The 23,531-nt window shown below is 34.4% G+C and overlaps 1 protein-coding gene across 1 annotated transcript in view; it reads right to left on the bottom strand.

The window, feature by feature from the left end:
- The window catches only part of LOC118204792 (NADP-dependent malic enzyme-like), a 93,012-nt gene that overhangs the window by 31,807 nt on the left and 37,674 nt on the right, over positions 1-23,531 (bottom strand). Inside the window, exons 2-4 of the mRNA XM_085814090.1 lie at positions 13,320-13,478; positions 8,821-8,945; positions 5,322-5,397 (exon numbers count right to left, since the gene is read on the bottom strand). Coding sequence (XP_085670216.1) covers positions 5,322-5,397; positions 8,821-8,945; positions 13,320-13,478 — 360 coding nt within the window. The remainder of the gene's footprint in view (positions 1-5,321; positions 5,398-8,820; positions 8,946-13,319; positions 13,479-23,531) is intronic.

Below are 23,531 nucleotides of genomic sequence, written 5' to 3'. Positions count from 1 at the left end.
TCGCCAAATGGGCGATTTTGCGTCAACTCTGGCAAACCTGCCTTCCCTTGCCATTTTCTGGCAACCCTAAACCGCGGAGAAGCTATCCTACCGCAGCTGAGTATTTTGTAACAATGCACAGCTGAAACTGAATGCATTCTCACTGGGCATTGGGTGGAGCAGATTAGAGATGAGGCTTCACTTATGTTTTAAATATTTATTTTCACTCTGCATTGGGGAAACGTTTGGTGTCAATGTTTCATCTGTATGCCAAGTGTAAAATATGAGTAGTGTCGAAAAATAGAGACAAAATATAGCCTAATCGATATCTCCCGATAATACAGTTTTATCCAAATCTGCAGTTGATACCATTCGAAAAAAATCAAGATCTAATAATTTCTAATCGGGGAAAGATTTAGGTAACAAGTTTAAAAAAAGCCAAGCATAAGGATGTTTCTGAAGCACTGCTGAAATCATTTAGCATTCAAAAAAGCTGCAATCTGCCATTTTCTGAACAAGTGCTAGTTATAATAAGTACTTTAGATAAAGTTAGAACTGTAGGAATGGAACTATGGCATGACATTTACATTGAGTAATTTATCGAGTAAAATAATTAACGCACGGTGAAATTGAAAAACAACGAAAACTAAATTTAGTAATCTCAAGCAATAACCGCAGTTAACCCTTAGTGTGATTTAAAAAAAAAAAAAAAATAGAGTAATTATTTACTTTTTCAGGAGACGTGGCAATGCAAATATTTGGGGGGGGGGGATTCATCAATTTTTAGGGACGTGATCAATTTTCTTCTAAACAGATCGGATATAGCGAATCAAACTTCCGGTCTTTTCGAGTTCGTTATGGAGGTGCTCGACTCTATCAAAAAGAAAACTTTCACCTCTTCTCCCAGGACGTAAATCATGCAAGTATCGACATAACATTCCATTTCAATAAATACCCAAAACACTACTGGTTCAAAAACCTATGTCAGAAGTGCCGAATTTTAAATTTTGAGAATCAATTCGAATGTTAACTCAACCATTCAACCTAATGATGAATCGTGCACAAATTCCAATGGAAATTCACACGCTGTAATGAGATACGCTCAAGAAGGATCACTTACAGAGTGCAATGAATGCATTCATTAAAGGAATGTAGGAAAGTGGCTTTAACGACAGCTTATTTTCAGTTCATTGGTTGCTTACAAGTTCTTAAAATTTTCAAACGGGTTCCTCTTAGCTCGAAATTTGATTCAAAACAAATGCTTAAGATTTTTGGAGGTGTTAAGGAAACAAAAATCAGCGTAATATCCATAAATTTGTAGCATCAGTTGCGAAAGTTTAAACATTTTACATTTTGTCATTTGCACTTTTGCAGCTGAAGAGGCAGGTTGAAACTTTCGAAACTAGTCCGGCAAATTTACGGACATTAGGCTGATTCTTGTTGCCTTAACTTCTCCAATAATCGTCACTCGGCAACTCATAAATGCTAAAGTGTAACAAAAATTCATATAAATTTTGAAATTTAATTAATTATTTCATTCTATGGACCGTAGCTTTAATTCTGATATGTATACATAGCGTTTAGAAAAGGAGTATACCGATTTTATTTCCTTAACTAGTCCGGAAAATTTATTGATTTCAAATGTCTGTTCAATTTCAACGAGTTTTAAAGCAAGGGGTAAATTTTACGGAAATAATCTTATACTATGAGCAGAATAATGGAAGATTCTGAGAGAAAATAATTAGATCGCAACATGAACACCCCCCCAAATCCAGCACCGTAATTACCCCCCCGGGGCAGTGCCCTGGGGTTCCGAGCTTATAGGCCCCCAAATGAGCCAAAAAAAAATGTGGATTTTTATATTGGAAAATTTATTATAAAAAATTGAAAAATTTTCTAATAATGTTTATATTATCATTTTTCAAGTCGAGAAATTATTCCACGATTTATCTTTCTTTTTTTAGCCCAAAGGCGCAATTCGCCCAGAAGGACTATTCATTTCGTTTTGGCATTTTGGGCCGGTTCACTTTTCAAATTGTTGCCACCAAATATTAAAGACATGCATTATATTTAAAGAAATTGAATAATGAAGAATCTGCTAGCATGTATGTATGTGTTTCGCACTGTGAAAAAACAACGGTACCTAGAGACATCCAATTTTGAATAACGTACTCCTCCACTAGAATATGGGCATCTGGAAGCCCCAATTTGGAATTTGTTTTAATATATTATCTATATCATATTTTTTCAAACATTAAAATATTTTTGATAAACAAACTCAACGATTTCAAAGCAATGAATGGCTACACAGTCCGGGGAATAAAAGTTTTTATCTCCAGTACACGAGACTGTATCAGAAATTCTAAAGATATGCTCTTTTAAATATTTCTGTGATATTGATACTGAATTTAAATTTATGGTTTAAGTGCGAAGAACATGATATTTAATAAGTAAAGGTAAAACACAAAACGTTAAAAAACGTCCCTTTGGGCGTAATATAAAATCTGAAAGTTTTCAGATTTTTTTTTAACCCTAAGGGCTATGAGTGTCGAAACAGCATTTTGCATCGGTTCACTATAAATGTCCGTTTCACTTTTTAAATTGTTGCCACTAAATATTATCGCTCTGTATTACATTTAAAGAAATTAAATAACGAATGATCTGCATGAATGTATGTATGTTTGTGGCAGTGTGAAAAAAGAACGGTACCTAGAGCCATCCAGTTTTGAATAACGTAATCCTCCAGCCTAAAAGCACACGTGGAAGCCCGAATTTGGAATTTCAAATTTGTTTCATTGTCTCTTTCATAGTCTATAAAACTAACGAATTTTTGATTAACTCAATGATTTCAAAGCGGAAAGTTTTTTTCCGTACAGTTTAAAAAAAAAAACACTGTACGAAAAAAAAACATTGTCTCCAGTGCGCAACACTCTTTATCGGAAATTCTAAAGATATGTAGTTTTAAATCCTCTTAGCGCAAAAGGACATTAGCCAAAATGCCCTCGAAACGTGATGTAAATGAAAAAAACTCCCCTTTGAGCGTAATATCAAATCTGAAAGCTTTCAGTGTTTTTTCTTAAATCTAATTGAGAACGTTTGCCTGTTCAGCATTGACTCCTCCTAAGGCCAGAAGTGGTGGCTATTTTATTGTAGAGGCACCTAATAAGCGGCCACCATTGCCTCGTATGAAGGAGCGGAAAGTTAAAACGATGCCTTCTCCGGGATTCGAACCCGGGACTTTTGATACCGCAGTTAACTCCCCTAATCAATATACCGTCAGGGCGGTTTCCTGACGTGTAGAACGAGTCATGTACTTAACAGTTCTTGTGACTATAACTAAGATTTAACAATATTTCTCAAAACAGAAATTAATAAAAAATGATTTGCGAAGCAGTATAAAAATATACATATACACTGTAGATATAGCATACAGAAAAATAGGAAGCAGTATAGGTATATATAGTGTAGGTATATACTAGAAAGCCTTCGGTCATACGAAATGACCGCTGTTCTAGATATTATAAATTTTAATTAAAATAATTTGTGCAAAGGTGTCTGCTAATTAAAACTAAATTACCCAGGGCAGGCGGCGAGGACGCCCCTTTGCTTACTGCTCTACGGGGTTTTTCCCTTCTACTTCCTTAATTGCTTAAAGTAGAGTGCAATGAAGGAAAGCACTGGCGGTACATTTCTTAAGCTCAATAAATAAAGGTGATTTAAATAATGAAATGTTAATTCACATGTCAAAGATCTCTTTGTACTCAACATTTCTTGCGTAGATCTTTCCATCACTTTTAAGCTCGCCCTTGCAGAGGACCATCCATTATTTTTAACTTTACGTCCGTTCTTTCACGAACTCTTCAACAGGCAACATACAGTTGACCGTGTCCAAATGCAGGCTCAGGTAAAAAAATTCCAACACGCTTAAGCGTTTGGCCCTGAGACATATGGATGGCCCTGAGACATATAGCAAAGGCAAGTTTTACAGGAAATTGTCTACGTCTCAATTGAAACGGCAAACCTGTGCAGTGGCAACTTCACCCCATTGGCTAGTACAGTTACGCAAGCAACCAACAAACTATCGGCGACAAACGGACACTTAAGCTGCATATATATATGGAGTGAAGTAACATTATCTCATCCGAAACGGCTTGCTCCCGGGCTTAGCGAAGCACACCGTTGGATTCTGCAGGTCCGTGGCACGCCAATTTGATCATTTGCGTCTTCGTGGGACTTTAATTAGCCGAGATATTAATTAAAAACTAATTTTCCCCTACGTTTTCCCTACATTTTTTCACTTTCTTTCTTTCTTGGGTTTTCCCTATTAGAAGGATTTGGCTACGTGCCAAATTATTTTTTCTCGAATATCTGCGGAATGGCGCCGAGTTGAAATTCGAGACGTGTATCCTCGCATTCCAAAAAATTCTCCGAATCCATCGATACCGTTCTCATCTTCGTACGATTTTAATCGGTTGAGATATTAATTAAAAACTGCGGAAACGTTAATTTCCGCGCTCATTTTTCCGAGTGGCAACAATAAACTATCGGCGACACACACTTTAGCCGCTTATATATATAAAGATATGTAGGGTAGGTATAGTAGGTACAGTATAGGTATGGTATAGCACAAGGAAGGTCGGCAGTTTAGCTTTGCACTCAGTTAAAAATAATTAAGCCCTCCAAAACAACCTTCATAAAATAATGAATTCGCTTCCTTAAGAATTAAAAACAGATTTAAATATATAATTTGCTAGTAAACATTTCATCTCAATTTTAAATATATAATTTGCTAGTAAACATTTCATCTCAATTTAAAAAAAAAAAAAAAAAAAAAAAAAAAAAAACGACGGCAAAGTTTTGACCATAGCGACAAACACCCCTGATTGAGCTAAATAAAAGCTTCCTCAAACATTAAATTATTTATAATTAATGCACAATAGTAACTTGTCTACTATGCTAAAACGCGCTTGTCCCAAGGCAAAGCAAACATGAATTATTCGACAAGCAAAGGACTGCTCCTGGAGGATTTTCCAGGAGAAATTGGTTAGTATTCAGGTTTATAAATGGGCAGGCCACTAAAACTTCATGCAAGCAGCCCGTCCAGTTGCCAAATATCAAACACTAAACTATTATTTAACTATTTTATCCATTCAGCCACTGGTAAGCACAGAAAAAAGATAAACATTTATTTACTATAGAAAATACAAGAAAATTTAATCAGTTTTTCTTCTATTTTTTCCCGTAATCAAAGAAGAGTGTTCAGAATTCGCATGCTAAATCTAACGTAGTACGAGTTTTACAACCAGAAAGTCATTTAAAAAAAAAACAAAAAAAGTACTTGCCTTCACATTTTCTTCTGGCCAGTTGCCAAGGATTTCAGAAATATGACCCAAGTCATTAATAGTAATAAAAAGGCCTCTGAAAAAACAAAAATAAAATATAGACAACGCGGAAAATAAACCTTTTAATACCGAAGAATATAGCAATAACAAAATAAATACCCATAACAGTAGGTATTTAATATGCATGACTCCTAATTATTCAAGGCAATATTTTTTTTTTAACAAGAATAATTCCTAAACTTACGATGACAGAAACAGAATAGGATTATTCGCAGAAAACTCAGATTTTAACAAAACTAAACTAATAAAATCTCTATATAACATACAAATCCTATTTTAATTTAATGTTTTGTAAATTCAAATTTGAGAAACACAGCAGTTTTCTGCATTCTAGCAGTTAAGACATTTTACCTCAGTTTTGTTAAAGAAAACGAATGATGACAAAGGCAAAAATGTAATGACATTTAAACAATTCTGCAAGTGCGTTCTAATCACGTGATATATTATGCATATAAGGCGAGTACATTATGCCATGTATAAACTAGTCAAGAAATAAAGGCAATTTCGTGTATGTATACCAAAGACAGCGGATAAAGAGACACACCCAAGGACAGCTATTCCTTCCAGTAAGTGGAATAATTCAGTGTTCTAAAAGTATTGCATTGCACGAATTCTTTAATTAAGCCTTTTTTTTTTTGTCTTTGCTCGTATGCTAGAAGCCCGAGAAATATAAGGAAAGAGAAAATGTTTGCATTTTTACAGGTGGTCAAATAGCCTAGTGTTATATTACTATGAACTCTGCCCAGTCTAACATCATTTGCGTTTAATCAAGACAATTCAAGCCAGAAGTTTTAAATTTTTGATTCTGCGACCTCTTTTAAGTCTGAGAAAAAAAACTTCAAGACTCTTTAAGGAGCTTTGCCATTATGGAAAAAGAATCAGGTCCTTGACATTTACTCAGGGCTGTTAAGGATCTCATACCTGACTGGATTAAACAATATAACTTAATGCTAAAAAAATATTTTAAATCCACGAAAATTCCAAAATACGCTACCATACTTTCAAATCCGAATGTTTTGCAAAATACATATGTATTCTATATGCAAAATATGTATGTATTCTCTGGCAGCCTCCTCGTGGTGCACCCTGGATAACGATAAATCTGCTACAGATTTACCTCTCTCCTTTGTCTTCTTTTTGATGATGACATTCAAAAAATAATAACTCCAATCAGCCTATGATTTTTGAACATTTAAATAATTATACTACAGTTTCTAGGTATGAGGACGTTGTTGAAAGTACTGCAATGGCCGTGAACGCTAATGTTTCGTATTTGTAAAATAAATATATATGTATTCTTACACTAACTGTAAATAACTTCATCACTAACATAAATATATGACATAAAATTCAACAGCTTAAAGTTGTGTTCTGTCATTTGAATATGGCCAAGCACAAGAGAAATATCTGCCTAAGAAGAGGGATGCCTTCGTGAAGAACTTTCTAACGGAAACTGGCTCGTATTCATGTTAAACATGGGGGAACAAGGAAAGTACAAGTAGTAAACAAGGAAAATACCAAGTAGGCAGCCTGTTCATCAGGGAAATTGAATCCGGGGCGAACTCCCAGTATTCAGCGATCTTGCTACACGGGCACTGAAGCCCTCAACTGCTACAGATAAATTTACACCGATGATCATTTAGTTCATGACTTGCCTAATGAACTCGCTCGAAGATAATCTGTGTTGGGATTACAAAAGAATTTATTTTTTTAACCAATAAATCGCAGAGATGCCTTAAATATTCGTCGGTATATTCTGGGTTTGCTTTATTCCACATACTTAACTGAAATGTTCATTCATGTCACTCGTTCTTCTTGCCGTCTAACATTTTCCTCTCCATTGGAACTTGTCGCTGCTGTCACTATCTACGAATTCCAATATTTGTAAAATTTGATAGCCCAGATAATCTTCATTCTTTTTAAACCTCAATTCCATATTCCTCTAAACCCATTTTTTTACACCCCCTTGATACAATGTTTCGCACGCCCAACATTATCCGTATCTACATCTTCATTTATGAAGAAATTTTCTAGAAATTAGCCATAATTGGGACATAAATATCATTTCCAGTAGCAATAAACCGAGAACCTCAATATTACGTTGCAGGTTTTTAAATTCTCATGTTTCTTGACTTCTTGCTTTTTTACTGTTTCAAATGTAAACAATCAACGGCCGCCATAAAAAAAAGGCTTAACGGCACTTAAACAACTTTAAAATTGTTGATAATTCTAAAAATATTGCATACAGATTTACTAAAGGCATAAAAACCTTAACCGGAAGATAAAAACAACATAATTCAATCATTTTTAAAGCAAAAAATGTACAATTTAAAAACATACTATAAGAGTAAAGAAACTGAGATCACTGAGCCGGATAACAGAGTGGATATATATATAAATATATTTATATAAGTTTGGTGCGGCCGATAGCAACCAAAATACGAGGTGCACATCTACATGTTATAGCAGTTCTATATACAAAATTTCAACGTTCTGAGGCTACTCGTTTTTGAGCTATGCGAGATACGTACGTACATACGTTCGTACAGACGCCACGAAAAATTCTCTTCAAAATTCATTTTAAAGCAGTTTTATAATTTTTTTTGGAAGAAAAGAGTCTGTTATCTGTCTTTACGTACAGATATCACGCAAAAACATCGTTAAATTGCATTCCATAGCGGTCAAAATGAATATTTTCGTTGAAATATGCTGCCTGAAACTTTTCCTCAAATTCAAATTTTGTTCAAAAATAGCCAGTTCAAATTTTGTTCAAAAATAGCCAGTTCCTCAAATTCAAATTTCAATTCTAAAATCATTTTGTTGGCATGGATTCGTTGGTTAATTAACTGATATGGCAAAGGACGCGAAGGTTATCTGGCTTGGAAGGAATTCCTTCTTGGGGAACATACTAAGGAACTTATATTCACATTACAAGCGAAGAAAATCGTGAAATCGCGGTGTAGCGAGTCTGTTCCTCAGGAAGCAAACCAAGGATGAAATTCCAGTGTTAGACAGTTTCATCCACTAGGCCACTGTCTTAACATCATACCCAACCAGAATGCTGTCTTCTTTTGTCCCTGTCAATCAGTAAGCGGGATCCATTCATATTTCCTACTGAAACAAAATTCCAATATATTTCTTTGATATATATTTCCAATATATATCTTAAACTTACTTGCGAAAACTAAGAAACTATTTCTCACAATATGATAATATGTTTCCAGCAAACTCTCCGAGAAATTCTCAAAAAAAAAAATATTAGCATCTCGTACAAAATTCCTTAATCAAAATTCGTCATAATTCCCTGCAGAGTAAGAATTTCAAACATTAGTCTAAATCTCCGGTATTTCTTAATGTACTCATAGAGAAGTAATGTAATCATACAGAAGTATATTAATTACGATGAAGCGTTTGACAGTGTGATAAATATATCTCTTACCTGGGTCTGCGAAAAATCTTGCTGTATTCTTGACAAGCCTGACCTACTACTGGAGTGTAAACAAAAGGCATCAATTCTTCAGTGTGCTCGCAGAGCACCCGGTAAAATAAACGTTCATTGGTATCCTGAAAACATTAGAAAAAGAATTCTTAATAACTGAGCATTCAATTTCCAGATTTTTGCCGGTATATTTCACTTGATTGTGCAATCGCAAACTGCTTGTGAACGCATTACAAGCCATCTATAAAGACAGATTTGATTTTAAATCGCTACAGTTAATTTTTTGAATCACTTAGCGCTGTACCATAATTAATCACCTTTTATTTGTCTGCTATGTTTACGTAAAATGCATACAGGCCAAAAACTTTAACATCTACATGATTAGGTAAAAATAAAATAAATATTGCAGTATAAACATAAATACAACAGAAACTACATAGAATAAATACATAAAAGGAATATTATACACAATATATATTTAAAAGACTTTGGTTTAATTATCGCAAAGCACGCAAGGATTATTTGCCTAAGGGGAGGGTTGCTTTTGTGGAGGACTCAAGGAAACTGTCTCATATACACGTTGCACATGGGGAAAACCATGAAAACGCTTATGCAGCCAGCCTTTTCGCGTAGAGGCGAACCAAGGTAGGAATTATCAGTGTTCAAGACTTTACCGATCAAGCGTTGATGGGCCTTAATAAAAAAAAAGTAATATATAAAAGACAATATAGAAAAAGGAAAATAAAATGCAAAAAGGCAATGCAATAGACAAACATCGAATGACAATGATATGGCAGTGCAATAGACATGACGAAAATGAGAATTTTTTTACACAGGTATTAAGATTTATCATTTAACAATCATTAGTACATAAGGCTATTAGTTTCGAAAGAGATTTTACGTTGATTCACCGTAAAAACATTGTTTCACTTTTCATTCGAGTCTATTGCCATTCGGTAAAATGCCAGATATTTATCTTTTACATTTAATCTGCCAATTATTATTGATGAACAAATAAAGCTACTTAAAAGCAACAGATGTAGCTGTTAGGAATACATTTTTTTACTCTTTTAATAATGCCTAATTAAGGATTTAAATAAAAATGCCTTTAATTCATAACATGTCTAATTAAAAACATTAAAAATTTTTATAGCATTACATTGCACTTTTTTTTTTTTTTTTTTTCAGGTTTGGAAATTTACAGATGATATACTATAATGTTCGCATGCTAGTCTAAGTGTATATATTCATCCCTAGCGTCCTATAAAATATTTCACTACTTTACCTCCATAGATAATCTCTACTGATAGCGACCATTAAAATCTGTAGTTCAGATATTTTTCTTTATTGTTCATTTTCAGTCAAGCATTTTAATCCTTTTAACAAAATTTTGTAAAAATTTGAATTTATGTGCATGCATACATTTGTTTCAATCTCTAATATTTCTAGTTTATTTATCCCTAATTTATTACGTTTTAATGACTTTTTGATATTCTAACATAGTCTTATGTCCTAAATATACTTACTTACCCAGGATTAAGTAAAAGAATCCACTGTCATTTTGCATGTCTGTAGTGACAATGAGAAACTGAAACTAAGCGCGATGGAAAAAAAAAAAAAAAGACCATCATTTTATACCCGATAATTTATAGCAAAACTTAAGAATTTTTACATCCCATGTATTCATGAATTTCATTTCATTAGATTTATATGAAATATTACTTACATTTCCTTCCACAACCCTTTGACAAATGGAACTGTAAGGTGAATAAAGATATTGATAGCTCAGACAATCTGCTTCCTTAAAGCAATATGCAAGTATGTACACACACTGGTTTATTTGATTATGGCAAAGCACTCGAAGGTTAGCTCTCTAAATAATGCCTTCGCGCAGGATTTTCTAAAGGAAATTCGCTCGTATACACATTACACATGGGGAAACCATGAAAAAGCCCATGCAGGTAGCCCATTCGCCGGGGTTCGAACCCCGAACCGAACTATCAGTATTCAGCAACTTTACTACTCCTGTCACACTGCATGTCAAATGCATGGAAAGAAATCTATAATGACACTGAACTATTTAGCTCATTTAAACAGCGGAAACATACAAGGTCAAGCAAACAAGCTTAGAAATACTTCCTATCAGTAAAGACATCAGAATTCATGATATCATAAATCTGCCACTTGCTGATAATTAAGAAATTATGTCTGTTAGCTACTTGATTGCCTTCGACTGGTAGAAGACATATGAGAAGGCAGATCAAGAGATTATTTCCAGCAGAATCCTTCAAGACGGAGCAATCACCTGTCCAGGGCTGCAAGATGCTCACCTTGGTGAAAATGTTTCGAAGGCTGTAATCTCGGTCAAGAAGCTGTCAATGTGAAAAGCTTTATAAAAATAAATCCATTTCAGTTGGAAATGATTAAAAGAAATTTTATTTCGATGGCAAATCAAATGGAAATAATAAAAAATGAATATCAGAACTAAGATATCGTACCTGGGTAATAGTAAAATGCTGTTAATACTCAAACATTTAGGCAAGATACCTACCTCGGCCAAGTATTGCATAACATAAACAAAGACTAATAAAGCTACAGTCAAAAGGTAAACAGAACTAGCAAAATATACTCACTAATAAATTAAGAAAAAATGCATACCATGTAACGATAAAACTCTTAATGCTCGGATGGTGGTACTTTGTCCTCGTTAATCAGTTAATGATATAATTACTATTCTGATCATTGGCAAAGCACACTTAGCCGCTGGTGAGACTCAAAATGAAATTCCTCCCTTTTCAAAGAATAATACAGTTAAATGCTTTAAAATTAATAAATTCCTAAAATTAAACTACTTTTCAAGTTAACAGCACGGATGTGCAGAGAAAATGTCTCAAAAAGCAGCTATGTGCTATTGTGGTATTTTCAGACACTATATTTTACAATACGTTATCTTTGTTGTTGCGAAGCTAAGTTTCTCTAGATTCGCAACAAATCCACTAGTCTGCTGTTTCAAATGTAAACAATCAACGGCCGCCATAAAAAAAAGGCTTAACGGCACTTAAACAACTTTAAAATTGTTGATAATTCTAAAAATATTGCATACAGATTTACTAAAGGCATAAAAACCTTAACCGGAAGATAAAAACAACATAATTCAATCATTTTTAAAGCAAAAAATGTACAATTTAAAAACATACTATAAGAGTAAAGAAACTGAGATCACTGAGCCGGATAACAGAGTGGATATATATATAAATATATTTATATAAGTTTGGTGCGGCCGATTGCAACCAAAATACGAGGTGCACATCTACATGTTATAGCAGTTCTATATACAAAATTTCAACGTTCTAAGGCTACTCGTTTTTGAGCTATGCGAGATACGTACGTACATACGTTCGTACAGACGCCACGAAAAATTCTCTTCAAAATTCATTTTAAAGCAGTTTTATAATTTTTTTTGGAAGAAAAGAGTCTGTTATCTGTCTTTACGTACAGATATCACGCAAAAACATCGTTAAATTGCATTCCATAGCGGTCAAAATGGATATTTTCGTTGAAATATGCTGCCTGAAACTTTTCGCGATTACAATACTTCCTTTTTACTTCGTACAAGAAAGTGAAAAAGGGTGACATTTTTGACACAACCTGTATATGATAAGAAATTTCTAAAGAAACTTTTAAAGATTTTAATTTTTAAAAGAACGTGTCATATCTGAAGGAAAGGGTATCTGACATAGGTTTCAAAACTGAACCATAAACTTTGTTTGGTTTATTTAATAATGGCAAAGCACGCAAAGGCCATTTGCCCAAGGAGAAGGATGCCTTCGTAGAGTACTTTCTAAGGAACTCGCTCGTATATATGTTACACATGGCGAAAACCACTAAGGCGCTTATGCAGTCAGCCCGTTTGCCTGGAATCGAATCCAAGTCGTAATTATCAGTGTTCAGCAACTTTATCGCTTGGTCGCTGGTGGGCCTCAATCATAAATTTGATTACCAGAGAATAAAATAGAACTTAGAAGCTGAATTTACATCCACTGATGCAGCCTTCGGAAAATTTCGGAGGGGATTGCAGGATTATTGCGATTGATTATTATGTGATGACAAGAATCCAATAGAATATATTTTTAAAACTCAGCCTCAGCTTTTATCTTTCATGACGAACTACTGAATGATAATAACCTCGCTTGCGGGAAAAAAAAAAAAAAAAAAAAAAAAAAAAATCCCGCAATAAGCGCCTACAAAAACCTAACTGAAAAATTAGTAGCATATATATCATTTACAGAAAACTAGTTATCCAAAAGAATCATTATGCATAATTTTAATTAGGACAGGAAGGAAGCGAGTTAGACAAAGTAGACAGATGTCTTGTTTTGCACCCGCTAAGTCTTTCTGCACCGATGGGAGAAAAATCAAGCTTAGGTGCGAAGGAAAGTTAAAAGTAAGGATTTACACGCATATTTCCACGGTGACAGTACTTTCAAAGCGTAACTCACTTGCAATTCCCTGAGAAAAAGATAACGGCTGAGATCGTCTCCATAGCGGCTCAGATTGTCTAAGACGGCTTCCACTTGTAGACTTACAGGCCGAACAGCAGCAGGCAAAAGACCCCGAAGACCGAGGCTAAGACGTTCACTTTCCGCATGAGCTAGGCCCTGAAAATGAGAAAATTATTTATGATGTAGACAGAAAAACCTAAAATTCTCTTTAAATGCATTTTCCATTTTTTAAATTTAAAAATACATTAGAATTGAAATCAAATAAAATAGGAAAAATACTAAACAATCTAAACTAAGTTTCTAATTCCAATTTTTGAAAAAATATTATTAACTTTTACAAAAAATATTAGACAAATATGTAATAATATATACCTTATAAACTTGTTTAAACAATTTTAAAACTTTGAATACATCAAAATAACAACAAATACAAAATCACAAATGATGTCCACACTCTACACATCAACTCACAATAATGACCTTTACACCGTTAGTGGTGTCACCACACTGAAACTTTCAAAACTCTACATGTAAACAGTATGTATCCAATTGGTTACACTATGCAATAAGCTAAAATTTGTGTTTTGGTTTGATTTACATGACCAATTGATTTACATGAGAATGTTGCCAAATGGCAAGTACAGGCATTTAAGGGTTATTGTCTTGCCCATATTCATGGAACAATGGTTGCCAGAGACTACTCAGAAGAGAGGTTGGACTTCTATTATTTTGAGGGAGAGAACTCCGGGAGGGGGGGGAACCCGGGGGTCTCCCACCCCTCTCCCCTTCCACCAATCCACGAGAGGACTTTCGGCTCGCCGCATATTTAGAATGCCGCCTTGCAACACAGACACTATATATTTACAAACATTCATTTACAAACATCCTCCGGGATCCGAACCAGGGCCCTTCGATACCATAGTAGGCTTCCCTAACCACTATACCGTTTGGACAACGCATTTAAGGGTTAACACATATGAAACGATGCACACACGATACAAACAAATATAAACTTTCATATATATCTACGATTTCCTAAATCTATTCCCAAATTTGAAATTGCTAGTTACTCTAAGGTGTTTCTCCCTTCTTATCGCGAGCCTTCCTGATGTAATAGGAAGTACATCGTCTCGCAGTTATGAGGTCTAGAGTTCAAATCCTGGCAAAGGCATCGCTAATTTCTTACATCTCTTGGCTCTCATCAGTTTCTACAAGTAGAACGAGAAGTAAAACATGGTGGACGAGAATTCGTGACCATCAGGTTTGGCGATTGGGTCCCCGCCTGCCCAGTTCGCACTGCCGAATGGTTAAGTAAGGAAAGAATGCAAGGTATTTTATATCTGCTTACCGCGTGCTCCTGTGTTGTAAACTGGAATCATGTCCTGCTAACGACTGGGATGTCCGGAGTCGCGATCCGGCTAGCAGTTTGGAGGTCCGAATCTCAGTCAAAAGCATTACATATTCTTCTTGTTTCCTGCTTCGACAAACTTTGCCCTTACAGCTGAAGTGTTATATGATTGTCATTGCAAGGATCGTATGACATGGATTAATTTGGGAGTGACGCAGTTTAGAGCTATTTATTACAAGCAGTTAGTACTTTTAGGATGGAAAGCTGAAATACCCCAATTAAAATGAAGATTAATTATTTTATGTACAAAAGGTTATTTTATGTACGAACATCTGCAATGACTGGAATAAGCTTCACTGATAACTATCTTGGACAAAATAGATGCACGTGAAATCTGAAAAGAAAATCCACGTTCGTAGAACTATTAATTTGTAAGATAATTAGCTGTCTAGAACAGTTCTCTAAATACAGTGCATAGACCTTTTCTAAACCTTAGGTTTGTTTTCTTACATACTATACTGCATATTCTTTAAGTATTAAATATTTCCATTTTTACTCGATACGTCTTAGAATATTTCTCTATAGCCGACATTTTGCTCATAGAAAAGGGCTGGTCATAATTATAATCAATAAAAAAAATCTGAAAGGTTTTAGATTTTAAATTACGTCCAAATGGGCATTTTTTTAACATTTTCTGTGTTAACTTTATTTTATTAAATATCATGTTCTTTGCACTTAAACCATAAAGTTCAGTTCAACAGCAATATCGCAAAATAATTTTAAAATGAGCATATCTTTAGAATTTCCGATACACAGTCTCGCGAGCTGGAGATAAAAATGTCCCCTCCGTACAGTGTTGCCATTGCTCGCTTTGAAATTATTTAGTTTGTTAATCAAAAATTCGTTGAAGTGTTACAAAATATGAAATCGATAATAAAAAACAAATTTCAAATTCAAATTAGAGCTTCCAGATGCCCATATTCTATGGAAGATTACGCTATTCAAATTTTAATGGCTCTACGTACCGTTGTTTTATCCCAGTGCGAGAAACATACATTCATTGAGATTCTTTATTATTTAATTTCTTTAAATATAATACTAGGCGAGAATATTTGGCGGCAACAATTTGAAAAGTGAAACAACGCTTATGGCGAATCGAAGCAAAATGCCAAAACGAAATTAACAGTCCTTCTGGAAAAATTGCCCCTTTGAATTAATTATGAATATAATTGACTACTTTACACAAAAATCTCATTTCCTTTGTATTTTATTATAAATACTGCATGCATATGTTTATCAGGTTATCGTTATAATGCTATAATTCTTTGTTACTGTTGTCGAGATTATTTTTATTACTGTTTCACAGTATGTTTTGCTTAGATGACTTTAGTTGCTCAAAGTATACATAAATACACATATGTACAAAGCTAACCAAATTCATAAGTGAGAAAAGGTGCACAAATATTTTTTTTAAAAAAGGGTAAATTTCTTTCCAGCTCTCTAATCATACCCTTCCAAAAATAATTAATTTTGCGTTAGCACGTAACAATTTACATGTTAACGAGTTTTAAACAAGCCTTGATTTCCGGTTTTTAAAAAACCAAAGGCTACATATTTCACCTTGGTAGAAGATAAGCGGATGATAAAATCATTTCCAGTAGGAAATCAAAATACGGGACTTACCCTCAGCAAATTAGCTTTCGCAAAGATTCTGAATATTCTGGGATAGCCAAATGAAAAATGATACAATTTATTCTTCATTTGTCTATCCCAGAAATAATGATATATGTCAATGAAACATTTATCGTATATCGCATTAATATAATGATATATGTTAATGAAGAAAGAAAACACGTGGAATGTTTGACTAATGCAAGCACAAATTTAATTCATTGAAACTAACCTTATTGCGCTCAATTTCGAAATAGCTTCCTGGAAATCATCCAAGTCATTAAAATCTTTTCTTGAATACACTGCTTGCCATGTCACACACGTACAAATGATCCTGCCATTTTCTGAATGGGTTTGTCATTCATATAAATTACAAACATTTTGTTGAAAGATAATGGACATTCACATGTAACGCCACTACCAAATCCTACGCAGTTTTCCTCCCAGGCCCTACCGGAATTTAAGCATAAAATATTCTACAGTTTTGCTTAGCCAGGACAGTTTCCAGATCTCCATTTCAAAATATAAAAACAATGAAGTAAAAATTAGGTGCGAAATTTTGCATTGAATATGTCGGCTGAAGTGCTGCTACGGTCAGACCTTTCAAGTGTGTAAATCCGGTACACTATGAAATCCTGTGCAACGGCCTTTTCATCTCTTAAGTTATTTTCTGAGGACTTTTTCTCATATGAACGTTAGAAACGTTAGAAAGCGTTAGAACGTTAGAAAACGTTAGAAAAATGACCAGAAAATTTAAGAAATGATTTTGTTTTGTTGTTAATCTGCCTCATAGGGCAGTCATCAGAAATGATAGAGCAACAAACAGACTAAGAATAGTTTATGATGCTTCAGCCTATAAGCCAAAAACACTTTCTCTAAACGACTGTTTATATACTGATCCGAACTTGTATCTGATATTTTTGATTTATTAATAAAATTTAGACAAAATTCGATAGACTTTACGGCTGACATTACACATTCATTTTTACAGATAGAGTTAAATGAAGAAGACAGGGACATTACACGATTCTTTTGGAAAGATGATCGTGATGATAGCAATGAAAATTTGAAAACCTTTATATTTATAAGAGTTTTGTTTGGAGAAAAATCTAGTCCCTTTCTCCTAGCCGCTACTATTTGAAACAGTAGAACTCAAATAACTGCCTGTATGTTGACGACATAATTAGTGGTCAAGAAAATTTAGAACAAACCCTGAAAACAAGTTTAGAAATTATGGACATTTTTAATGAAGCTAGCATGTCACTACATAAGTGGCATACTAATTCAAAAGAACTCAAAGACATTTGGCATCACAAAGAATTTTCGATACAAGAATCTCCCGAAGTTGTTCCGATCAAAGTGTTAGAAATTAACTGGGATACGGATACTAATTTTTATTTTGACACTCAGCACTTGACAAATTTCATTTCCACGTCAATTAACTCAAAACGTTTTCTATTACAAACCACGCAGGTCGTATTTTTGATCCTGCCAGATTTTATGACCCTTTATAATATAAGAATAAAGTGTCTGATTCAGGAAATCTGGTCTGCCAAAATTGATTGGGACGATGAACTGACACGAGATATTAGTTATAAATGGAAAGCCTGGTACGAAGAAATTGAAGAACTGAACCACCTCATGATTCCCCGCTATTATTTAGAGAGAATAGTAGATGTCGATGTGAAACAAATAGAACTCCATAGCTTTTCTGATGTTAGTTTGAAAGCTTATGGATGCGTGGTATATCTAAGAATAGGTTTGAAGAATGGAACTTTTCAAACAGTTTTTGTTGCTTCCAAGAGTAGAGATGCATCTATGAAATCACACTTCCTAGCTCTTGGGCGCGGGATGAGAAAAAGTTAAATGATTTCAGCCAGATCGAGTGATAAAATCGCAAAATGTTTAAAATACGAAGTAATCCCCCTTCCGTTGCACTGATTCTCAAATAACGTATTTTTGGATACATGGATCTCCCGAAAGATTTAAACCTTTCGTCAAAAACAGAATTTATGAAATTCAGAAACGAATTGAAAGCAATATTTGGTATTATTGATGTGGGAAAGATACCCCTCCTACCTCGTATCACGAGGAACTACTGTTGCTAATTTAAGAAACTGCCAACTTTGGTGGCATGGATCACCCTGGCTTTTAGTCTTCAGAATTTTGGCCCTCTGGTAATGTAGACGTTGTTGAAGAAAATTTAGAATATAGAAAGAAGTTTGCTTGTGCCCAACAGTATAAATGTATCGTACAAGAGAAGGCTGAATTATTTGATATTTCCAAGTATAGCAATCTTATGAAAATATTAAGAATAACAGCTTGGATTAAACGCTTCACTTTGAAATCTAGGAAACTTGCAAATTTGACAGACGCTCCTACAGCTGAAGAGCTTAAAGACGCAGAAGAATTCTGGATCAGTAGAATTCAAAGAGTAGCATATAATTCGGAAATTTCGGCATTAGAAATCGATAAAAGCATATCTAAGAAGTCATCCATATATTTCTTTTCCCCGTTTTTAGACGATAAAAGAATCTTACGGCTTGGAGGAAGATTACAATTCTCCGATTTCAGCACCGAAGAAAAACATCCTATCCTCTTGCCTCGAAATTCAAAATTTACGGAACTGATTAACATAACAGGTTAATGCATAGTGGAATTACAGCCACTTTGACCAGCCTTCGAAAAGAATACAGGATACCGAAATGCCGGAAGCTTGTGAAGAAGATACATAATAAACTGTCTTATTTGTGGAAAGTATGTAGCAAAACTTGCTCAGCAGATGACTGCGCAGCTGCCAAAAGACAGATGCCTCCTGCTATGTTCAGTATGCTGAGTAGGCTATATGAAGCTGTGTATTTTATGTTGTAAATCTGTGACGTCAATATGTTACGTCGCAATACTATGTACGAATGCTATGTCTCGTTATGTACGAATGTTATGTCAATGAGATGCTATGGTATGTAGCTACACTATGTCCACCTTTCATGTAGTTAAGTTACGTTGTGTATTTAATGCTGTGAATATGTAATCCTTATGCTATGCTACGTCATATCATGTTGCAATGCTGTGTCATGTTATGTCTACGCTACGCTATGATATGTCACCATGCAATGTCTACCTGTCGCATAGGTCATGGCCACACTGCGAATTGTATGTTGTAAATATGTAACCTCAATATGTTATGTCGCTATGTCTTCTCTTTGCTTAACTATGTTTTGTCGCTATACTATATCCACCTGTCGTGTAAGTCACATTACGTTGTGTATTTAATGTTGTAAATGTTATATCGCTATACAATGACTATATTCTATACTATGTCACGTCGAAATGCTATGCCATGTCATGTCTATGCTGAGCTATGTTAGTCACCATGCAATGTCTAGCTATTATGTAGGTAATGCAACGCAAGGTATTTTATGTTGTAAACATGTTATGCTTTAGATGAAGCGGGTCCCGGACCCGATTAGTTTTTGAAAGCCGTCAGGGTGTCCGGCCCTGCTGTCACCTGCCAAAAGACAGAATAGTTCAGACTCCACCATTTCTTGTTTCAGGAATGGACTTCGCGGGTCCAATATGAGTTAGATCAGCAACCAGAACTGAGAAATCATACATCGTTCTCTTCACCTGTGCCGTTACCAGAGCTCTTCATTTAGAGCTAGTCTCCAGTATGTTAACAGAAAAATTTTTGATGGCTTTTTGACGATTCGTACCAAGACGAAGACATTGCGACCGAATTTACTCGGATAATACCAAAACCTTTGAAAAGGTAAACCGACCATTCGAGCATTTTACAAAAATACTGAAGAATTCCAAATTTCAAGATTTAATTGCCTGTAAGAAGATAAACTGGAAATTTATTGCAGAACGTGCTGCATGGTGGGGAGGTTTCTACGAACGTTTAGAAATCTTTGAAGGACTGTTTAAGAAAAATACTTGGAAAAGCAATATTAAATTTTGAAGAGTTGGCTACTCGAGTTGACAGAAGTTGAATATGTCATAAATCAAAGACCTTTAACTTACAATGACTTGGAAGAACCAGAGCCTCTCACATCAGCACACTTTCCCAACTTTGGTCGAAAAAAAAATCATAATTATCCACTTCATTTTATCGAGACGATTGAAAAGAATTCGAATAGAAATTATCTGATGAAAAGACAAGTGTACCAAACTACACTTTTAGAACATCTCTGGAGAAAACGGAAGGAACAATATATACTTGCGAACGGTTCACCATTCGGATACTTCTAACCCAAGTAAAGAATTAAAAGTTGGAAATATCGTTCTTTTGTGGAAGGGTCTACAAACTCTTATGAGAACTAGGTGTGGTAGTGGAGTTATACACAAGACAAAATCAATATGTTCGTTATTATTTAATTAAGACGTCCAAAGGACAAATTAAGAGAACCGTACAACTCCTATATCCTTTAGAAGTTGTGAACCAACCTGAGAACTATTGACTTCTCTCAACATTTGATGAGAACTTACTCATTATTCAGCAATTTCTTATGTTTAATTGATTAATTTGTTTTATTTTATATTTTAGTAGATGTTCAAGAAGATTTTTTTCTTTTTAATTTGTTAAATTGTAAGTATTTTCATTTTATTTGGATTTAATTGTTATTCTGCTTAATTGTGTGAACTCTATGTGTTCAGGTGAGGAATGTAGAGAAATATGTCATACAGCGATAGCAGCGCCCTCACTTGAAGTAAAAGTTAGATGCTAAACGGGAACGGCGCATTAAGCCATATCCTTTGATTTGTAGAATTTTCCGTATATTAATTAATTAACTGTACATATTGTAAATAAACATTTAACCTTTTCGAATATAGATCAATCATAGACATGATGTTCTTCATATAGAAACATGGATTTTAGATACGGTAGAAATTTTGACTTAGAACAAAAACTCCTTACGCGACAGTAAGCAAATTACTATTAAGTCCTGCGTTTGCGGATACTCAAGGGATCACGGCTTTGACCAACACCAGTCAATGTCGGCTAAATAAGAGGTAACTGAACTATTATTTTGAGAATCGGTTTTGTTTTTCGTTTATTTTAATTATGGCAAAGCAAAGGCTATCTGCCTAAAGAGATAGATGCCATTGTGGAGGAGTACCTTTTTAGGGAAAACTAACTTGTACACACATTACACATGGTAAAACTCGGTCGCGGACACTTAGCCGACAGGACACTTAACCGACACCAGTTAGCCAACAAGACATTTAGCCGACAGGGACACTTAGCCGACATGGACATTTAGCCGACAGGACATTTAGCTGACAGGGACACTTAGCCGACAGGACATTTAGCCGACAAGGACACTTAGCCGACAGGACATTTAGCCAACAGGACATTTAACCGACACGGACACTTAGCCGACAGGACATTTAGCCGACAGGACATTTAGCCGACAGGTCATTTAGCCGACAGGTCATTTAGCCGACACGGACATTTAGCCGACACGGACATTTAGCCGAAAAGGACACTTAGCCGACAGGACATTTAGCCGACACGGACAGTTAGCTGACAGGACATTTTGCCGACACAGAGAGTTAGCCGTCAAGACATTTAACTACGGGACACTTAACTATCAACACATTTATTCGACAGGACACAAAGCTGACAGTAACGTTTAGCTGGCACGTACCCAATAATTGTTCAAACTTACTATCAATTACAAATTTCTCGACTTCTCCGTAAGTTCAATATTTAAGTTATTTTTTCACTATCAGTAAAATTCATTTTTCGATCCTTAAAGATCTCATATATACTTTTAATTATTGTGTTAATTTAGCATTGTTTGATATATATCTATGGACCTTATAAGAAATAGACCAATCCAAATGGGTTTTCTCCCTTGCCTGGGCGTATTGCCGGCTATCACCTTGACCACATACGGAGGAGTAGGGACGACTTGCAGAAACTTAACAATAGTTGGCTATTGCAGCGCGTATAATTTTCAAGATAAAGCTGGTGATAGCACCTCATTAGATATTTTTATTTTTGAAACTGAGATTGATTTTAAAAAATGTAGCATGTTTATCAAGCGTAATTAATGTTCTAAATAATTATACTGTTACATGCTTTCAGGTCTGGATATATTTTAGCTTTTCCTATGCTGTAAGGAAATTTGTATCTCCTTCTTTTAAAAAATTATATTTTAAATCTGAACTAATAGAAAAATTCAAACAAACAATTTTCTCTTACAATTTTTATACTTTTTACTGGCGTAAATAAGTAAAAAATACTAAAATCGAAAAAAATGGATTTTTGAATGTTTTTGCTTAAAATTCTTATTTTGTACCGCTTTTTTTAAAAGTATATCTGAATATTATAGCATAATATTCTACAAAGAAGTTTTATTTCAATAATATTTCATAATACATCATAGTGATTAACACTTTAATAATTTTTATGCATTTATTCTAATGTTAAAAATTGTATTTAACTGTAATAATTAATTGTGCTAGTATTTTATAGTGATTATTTTTTAAAATTTTTGTCTAGTTCTGCATAAGTTTTCTTATTTATTGCTAATTTATTTTATTAACCCAAAGGGGCGGCAGCTCAGAAAAGCTATTAGTTTCGAAACGGCATTTTGCTTTGTTTCACTATAAATGTCCGTTTCACTTTGCAAACTGTTGCCACCAAATATTGTCGCCCTGTATTAAATTTAAAGAAATTAAATAATGAAGAATCTGCATGAATGCATGTATGTTTTTCTCGCACTGTGAAAAAAACAATAGAATTTAGAATCATAAAATTTTGAATAACGTAATTCTCCACACGAACATGGGCACCTGGACGGCCTAATTTCGAATTTGTTTTAATCCATTTGATATTTTGTAACTTTAACGAAGTTTTGATTAAGAAACTCAACGAGTTCAAAGCATGCAATGGCAACCCTGTACAGAAAATAATCTCTATTGCGAGAATTCTAAAGATATGTCATTTTCAAATATTTTGTGATATTGTTCTTGAATTAAATTTTATGTGGTTTACTTGCGAAGAACATGATGTTTAATAAATAAGGGTAACACGCAAAACTTTACAAAAACGCTCTTTTGGGCGTAATATAAAATTATATTGCTGAGTGCTTCCAGAGTTTATCCTTCCCCCCCCCATTACGCTCAAAAAAGTTTATGCTCCGAATTTTATGAATTACTAAAATAAATAATCATCTTGC

The sequence above is a fragment of the Stegodyphus dumicola genome, chromosome 3 (assembly GCF_044657685.1).
Source record: "Stegodyphus dumicola isolate Sdum_Otavi_A_Nest chromosome 3, ASM4465768v1".
NCBI classification, from domain to species: Eukaryota; Metazoa; Arthropoda; class Arachnida; order Araneae; family Eresidae; genus Stegodyphus; species Stegodyphus dumicola.
This window is presented reverse-complemented; position numbering and strand designations above follow the sequence as displayed.